The following is a 6947-nucleotide window of genomic DNA, read 5'->3' on the forward strand; positions in this document are numbered from 1 at the left end:
AAAAAAAAAAAAAGGATTCATCTATTTTTATTTTACCTGTATGGGTGTTTTGTCTGAGCCCTGGGTGTATACAGTGTTCGTGGATGCTACAGAGGTTATTGAATCATCTGCAACTGTAGTTAAAGATGGTTGCTAGCCACCAAATGTGTGCTGGGAATTAAATTTTAGTTCTCTGTTGAGCAAGTACTCTTAACTGTTGAGCCATCTCATCAGCTGCTAACCTTATCATTTTTATTTTCCATACCTGTTTAATTAAACATGACTTTGTGCCACAGCAGAAATGATGGCTCAGTGGTTAAGAACACTGGCAGCTCACACAGCTTACAACTGTGAGTAGCTCAGTTTCAGGGAAATTAACACCCTCTTCTGGGCTCCCTAGACACTGGGCAAGCACATACACACATACATGAAGGTGAAACATCCACACACACACACCACAAGCACCATGACATTATCTGAAAGGAGTCATCAATGAAAACGTTCCTAAGGACACGGGCAGAAGAAACCCACAAGCAGATGCTATGAAGAACAAGTGTCCTGCTCACTTCACAGCTTTAGGAAATGCAGAACTGCAAGGCATGAAAAGGGAAGGTGATATAGGATGATGACTGCTGCACAGCAGCCAGGAAACAAGACCAGACAAACACCAATGCTGAACACAAAAGCACCTACTGTATGGCCACAATAGTGCCACAGAACCCACACTAAGTATGTAGAGAGACAGGGGCTAGAGAGATGGCTCTCCATAGGACCCGAGTTCCTTAGCACTCATGTGGCATTTCACAAGAATTTATAACTTCAGCCAGGAGATTTGATGCCATCTGAGCTCCCCAGCATTGCATGTACATGGTGCACAAATATACATTCAGGCAAACACATAGAGACAGTAAGGGAACTTGGTGCCAGGGGCCCCTCCTCTGCCTATGTATGCATCCACCTCTACCAACCTGAGTACCCTGCCTAAGGACATACTTGTTTGACCAATAGGATCCAGAAAGGACATGAAAGCAGTATTAGCACTACACTGAGTTGTAGGTAACCTGTTGCTTCTGCTTTCATCCTAGAGCCCCTCCATTGCTATGAAGTCCAATCCTCTTCATGGAGAATAAGCAGCACAAAGAGAGTCAAGTACCTAGCCAGCACCAACTGCCACACATGTGAATGATGACAAGTAGGACAATTTACCCCACAATAACATTACCTGAATAGCCCCAAGAGTGCCCAGCCCTGTTTGAGACAGCTAATACAGAAACAGCAAAAAACTGCTACTTTAAGCTAGTTTCACCTTATCTTTAATTAATTAATGAACTAACTTTTAAATGTATTAGCATTGTGCCTGCATGTATGTCTGTGCAAGCCTAGTTGGTACCCTTGGAGACCAGAAGAGGACATTAGATCTCCTGGAACTAGAGTCACAGAACTCTAATGTATGGGTTCTGGGGAACGAACCCAGGTTCTCAGGAACAACATCCACTGAACCATCTCTGCAGCTGTAAACCACTAAGTTTCAATGGTGGTTATAATACAGCCACAGGTAGATAGGAAAATATGGCATCAAGTGCTATTATTGACCAAGATATCAAAATCAAAGCCATGCTACAAAGACAAGTAATTAGTTTTCTAGGAAGAAGCCGTAAGCTTTCCCAAATCACAAAAAAAGTAATCCTAACACTATACCTGAAATGAAAACAAAACAAAACAAACAAAACCCCAAATTTTAAAGGTAACATTTCTCTCTGTAGTCCTGGCTTCCTAAAACTCACTCTTTAGATCAGGTTAGCTAGTATTAAAGGTGTGTGCCACCACCACGCTGCATGAAATTCTTATATAGCCAATAAGTATATTTTGCAAAAGAATAGAAAACTACCCCAACCTATCTGGCTCTCTGGAGAGGGGGGAGCACCCCCCAGCCTGAAACAGCAGTGCTGGGCTGCATATGCAGATATGAAGATAAAGGAGGCCTAGGAGATGGTGAAGCATGTGCATCCCAGGGACTGTGAGCCTCCATGTCATCACTCCTCAGGAGTCAACTGTGGCCAGTGCCACCAGGGGCCTGCCTGGTGCAGAAGCACTTCTCTCCAGGCAAGGTACTAACTCATCAGAGGTCCCTGACACACACAGCCACACCCACTTCTAACAAGTTACAGACACGGTAGCTAACTGTGTGCTTTCACAGAAATGCTACCCAAACCTTCTAATGGAGCTACAATCCTTGCCTTTCTGCTGGGCTGACTCTAGGCGATGACCACTATATGCATCTAGCACCACCCTCACTCTCCCTATCAGGTACTATCACATCATTTTGTGCCTTCGAGGGCCTGGGCCTCTGCACAGTCAACACGACTGTGAGGTCTCAGCAGCACGTCTACACACACTCGAGTTGCTACAGTAGTAGTTTTCTCAACTCTGTCTGAGAGGGGATTAAAGAGAACCTTCAAGCTTCCATCCCAAAGCAATATTTCCAGAAGAGAGCTCTATCTAAGGCAGGGAGAAGAAAGGTGCATGCCTCACCTTGGTCAGTCTTGGTGGCTGGCTTCCAGTTTTCAGCACTAATGACTGGCAGACAGACCTGCCCCTTCTCATCGATGTTAGGGTGGTAGATCTTTGTTTTAAATGTGATCTTGGGTGGTTTGAATGGATACTCTGCTGGAAAGTTGATTTCAATTCTGAAGGCTCCCTTATCATATGGAGGGTTGTCCTAAAAGAAAAGGAGGGGGAAAATGAACATACCAGACTTCACATAACTATGGCTAAGCCAGGGCTGCTTTAATTGTTCATTAATACCAATGATACATCAACTAAAGCCCTCTATCCAACAACCAACCAGGATTTCTAGCAAAGATGCTCAGTAAACTGTGAAATGGTTTGAAATTAATGTCATGAAAGTATTTTACAGCCTACTTTTTTAGTAGTATGATAGTTTGAATGACAGTGGTCCCTAATAGCTCATGTTTGAATGATTGGTATGGTGGAACTGTTGGGGAAGGATTAGAAGTGTGGCCTTGTTGGAGAAGCTGTGTCACTGAGGAAGGGCTTGGAGTTTCCATAAGCCCGTGCCACTCCTAGTTATCTCTCACTCTCTCTGCCCTGTGCTTGTGGATCAGATCTAAGCTCTCAGCTGCTGCTCCAACACCCTCTCTGCCTGCCTGCTGCCAGACTTACCCTCTAGAACTACAAGGCTCAATAAATGTTTTCTTCTACATAAACTGCCTTGCTCAGTTTCTCTTCATGGCAGCAGAAATGTAAATGAGACAGGTAGACTATTTCTATCTTTTTTAGAGTAGATTTTTAGTAAAGCTGAAAGTACTGAAAAAAACTCAGAGGCCTAATATTCCCTCACTATCAACGTTCTTCATTAAAAAGGTGAAATGTTACCATCCATGAACCTACATTGCACAGTTCATAATAGGTTTATCACTGGAAGTTACACATTTTATAGGTTTTGCATAGTTATACTTAGAATTTGAGTCTTGGGGCTGGTGAGATGGCTCAGTGGGTAAGAGCACCCGACTGCTCTTCTGAACGTCCGGAGTTCAAATCCCAGCAACCACATGGTGGCTCACAACCATCCGTAACAAGATCTGACTCCCTCTTCTGGAGTGTCTGAAGACAGCTACAGTGTACTTACATATAATCAATAAATAAATCTTTAAAAAAAAAAAAAAAAAAAAGAATTTGAGTCTTGAATTGTAGAGCTGCTATGATCTCAATGTGTATGTCCTCCCCAAATGCATCCATTAAAAGCGTCAGCACTGTCTCAGTGGTAAAACTACTTGCAGCACAAACCTGACAACCTGAGTTAGAGCCTCAGAACCATAGCGCAGGAAGAGAAAACTGACTCCACAGAATTCTGTGTGCTGTAGCAAATATTCCCCCATTTCCTCCCTCTCTCACACACATACTATAATAATAAATAAAATTTAAAACAACAAAACTAAATCATCAGGGCTAAAAGTGTAGCTCAGTGGCAGAACACATCCAAGAGACCAGGTTCAGTCCCTAGCATCAACACCCACCCCCACACGAGCATATATGCACCTACTCATCAATGCCACATCAGGACGTGGATCCCTTACAGAAGAGATACCGTAGAGGGCTGAAATATCCTTTTCTCTAACAAAAACCGGAGAACTATCAAACACTGTCCGTCAATGACTTGAACAAGTATTTCTCAGCTTCTATCTGGCACTAGGAGAGATGTTTCTGTTGCTTAAACGCCACACCTTTGACAGTACTTTTCTTTACAGTAGTCTGAATAAATGTGGATAGTTTGCTTAAACGCCACACCTTTGACAGTACTTTTCTTTTACAGTAGTCTGAATAAATGTGGATAGTTTGCTTAAACACCGCACCTTTGACAGTACTTTCTTTTACAGTAGTCTGAATAAATGTGGATAGTAGGTTTCTGAGTGGCTTCTTCCATAATATGCAATTAGCTCATGCTTTTAGTGCTAAATGATATTTGTCTTGACACCTTGGTAATCATAAATAACCCTGCTACAGAACTCTCTGCGTAGGTTTCTGTCCAGATTAAAAAAGAGCAAAGAGTACCATTGTTGGCTCATGTTGCAAGAGTATGTTTGGTTTTATATAAAGTTATCTATATTTTCTTCTTCACTGGGACTAAATCCTGAAACAACTTAAAAAGGCTTATTTTGCACATAGTTCTCATGTAAATAAAGAAACAGAAAGCAGAGGGAGGCCCAGATTAAAACCCACAAAGCACACTCCTAGTGACTTCCACTAGCCAGGCCCCACCTCCTAAAAGTTCCACAGCCCCCAAACTGTGCCACCAGTTTGAACATGAAATTGTGGAAGGTACATTTTTAAAGATTTAGTGTGTGTGTGTGTGTGTGTGTGTGTGTGTGTGTGTGTGTGTGTGTGTGTGTGAGAGAGAGAGAGAGAGAGAGAGAGAGAGAGAGAGAGAGAGAGAGTGAGTGAGTTATAGATGGTTGTGAACTCCTGGATGTGTACGGTAAACCATTTTCCCAGTAACTAACATCCCTCCATGGCCTCTGCATCAGCTCCTGCTCCCTGACCTGCTTGAGTTCCAGTCCTGACTTCCTTTAGTGATGAACAGCAGCATGGAAGTGTAAGCCGAATAAACCCTTTCTCTCCAACTTGCTTCTTGGTCATGATGTTTGTGCAGGAATAGAAACCCTGACTAAGACCAATGTTCCATCTACAGCTCTGGCAATGACTGTTGCTTCAGTCTTGCCAGCATTTAAAGCTGCCAATATATTTTACTGTCACCATACTAAGAGATGTGGAGCAGCATCTCACTATTGTTTCAAGATTCTCTCAATGACAAAATGATATTGTTTATCATCTGTATATTTTTCTCTTTAGTTTTCTGTAACATTGTGTGGGTGTTTATGTGTGGGCACACATATGGAGCAGAGGCCCTACATGTGCACACATGTGTGCCTGTGAGTGAGTTCTCTTCTTCCACCCATGGGTTCCAGGGAAATAAAGTCATGTCATCAGCCTTGGTAGGAAGCACCCTTACCCACTGAAACATCTCACCAGGACTCTTTTTTTTTTGCCCCCTCCCTTCCAAGTGCCTGGAAGTACAGGTGCACAGCACCAAGCTTTGCCTGTACATCTCCATTTTGAGTTAACATTTTGTTGTTATTCCTAATTTACATTTGGTTTTTTCTTCTTTTCCTCCTTTTTGGTTTTTCGAGACAGGGTTTCTCTGTGTAGCCCTGGCTGTCCTTGAACTCAGAAATCTACCTGCCTCTGCTGGGATTAAAGGCATGCGCCACCACTGCCTGGCTAGAGGTAACTTTTTAAATTGTGCGTGTGCCAGCATGTGCCACCATATGCATACAGAGATCAGCAGGGAACCCGATCAAGTCAATTCTCTCCTCTTACCCTGTGACAGTCTCAGGGTCCCCAAAAATGAACTCTTTGGCCTTTCCTCCTCCCTCCTCCCCTCCAGAACTAAGCAATCCCTCATCTGTACTGCTTTCCTTTATATCTGGCCTCTCTGGTTTGTAAAACATCCAGGAGCACAGTGACAACCCCACCTCTCACAGCAGGGATAGAGCTCAGTTAGTCATCAGGCAGTACGTACATTTAACTCACTCAACTATCTCGGGGGGCTACCAGTCAAAATTTCATACTTCTGGGCCTTTAATTTGCAGACTGGAGGAGAAACTATAAAAAGATTCCCGCACAGTGCTAAAGCTTCATGGGTTTACCTTATTTTTAGGGGAATTGTGTCGATGGTGACGATACACTCAGATACTTACCCTCACTTCCTCAAGACTAATTTTGGCGCAAAGTTCTTATCCAACATCAAAACTGGCTCCCTGTTTCCCAGTGTGTTCTGCTATTCCCAGTGGTTCCATTTTGTTGCTACAAAATTCTCAGAGTTCTTCACCAGACAAGTTTTACTTTTAGAAGTATTTTGTCTTTGTCTTTTTTTTTTTAAGCTGTGAACAGAGCTACAAGAGTAAATAACCCAGTACAGAACATACCAAGTGATGGTAGGTTTTGAAACTGATATTCTCTCAATGACTGTGATGGTTTGCATATGCTCAGTCCAGCGAGTGGCACTATTAGAAGGTGTGGCCCTGCTGGAGTAGGTGTGTCACTGTGGGTATGGGCTTTAAGACCCTCCTCCTGGCTGTGTGGAAGTCAATCTTCCACTAGCAGCCTTCAGATGAAGATATATAACTCTCAGCTCTGCCTGCACCATGCCTGCCTAGATGCCACCATGCTCCTACCTTGATGCTAATGGACTGAAACCTCTGAACCTGCAAGCAAGCCCCAAACATATGCTGTCCTTTGTAAGACTTGCCTTGGTCATGTTGTCTCTTCACAGTAGTAAAACCCTAACCAAGGGCTGGTGAGATGGCTCAGTGGGTAAGAGCACCCGACTGCTCTTCCGAAGGTCCAGAGTTCAACTCCCAGCAACCACATGGTGGCTCACAACCATC

General features: G+C 43.4%; 1 protein-coding gene across 1 annotated transcript in view; it reads right to left on the reverse strand.

Moving 5' to 3' along the window:
- The window catches only part of Ube2l3 (ubiquitin conjugating enzyme E2 L3), a 48825-nt gene that overhangs the window by 5517 nt on the left and 36361 nt on the right, over positions 1 to 6947 (reverse strand). Inside the window, exon 3 of the mRNA XM_021184547.2 lies at positions 2512 to 2698. Within this exon, the coding sequence (XP_021040206.1) occupies positions 2512 to 2698 (187 nt within the window). The remainder of the gene's footprint in view (positions 1 to 2511; positions 2699 to 6947) is intronic.

The sequence above is a fragment of the Mus caroli genome, chromosome 16, assembly GCF_900094665.2.
Source record: "Mus caroli chromosome 16, CAROLI_EIJ_v1.1, whole genome shotgun sequence".
Taxonomy (NCBI): Eukaryota; Metazoa; Chordata; class Mammalia; order Rodentia; family Muridae; genus Mus; species Mus caroli.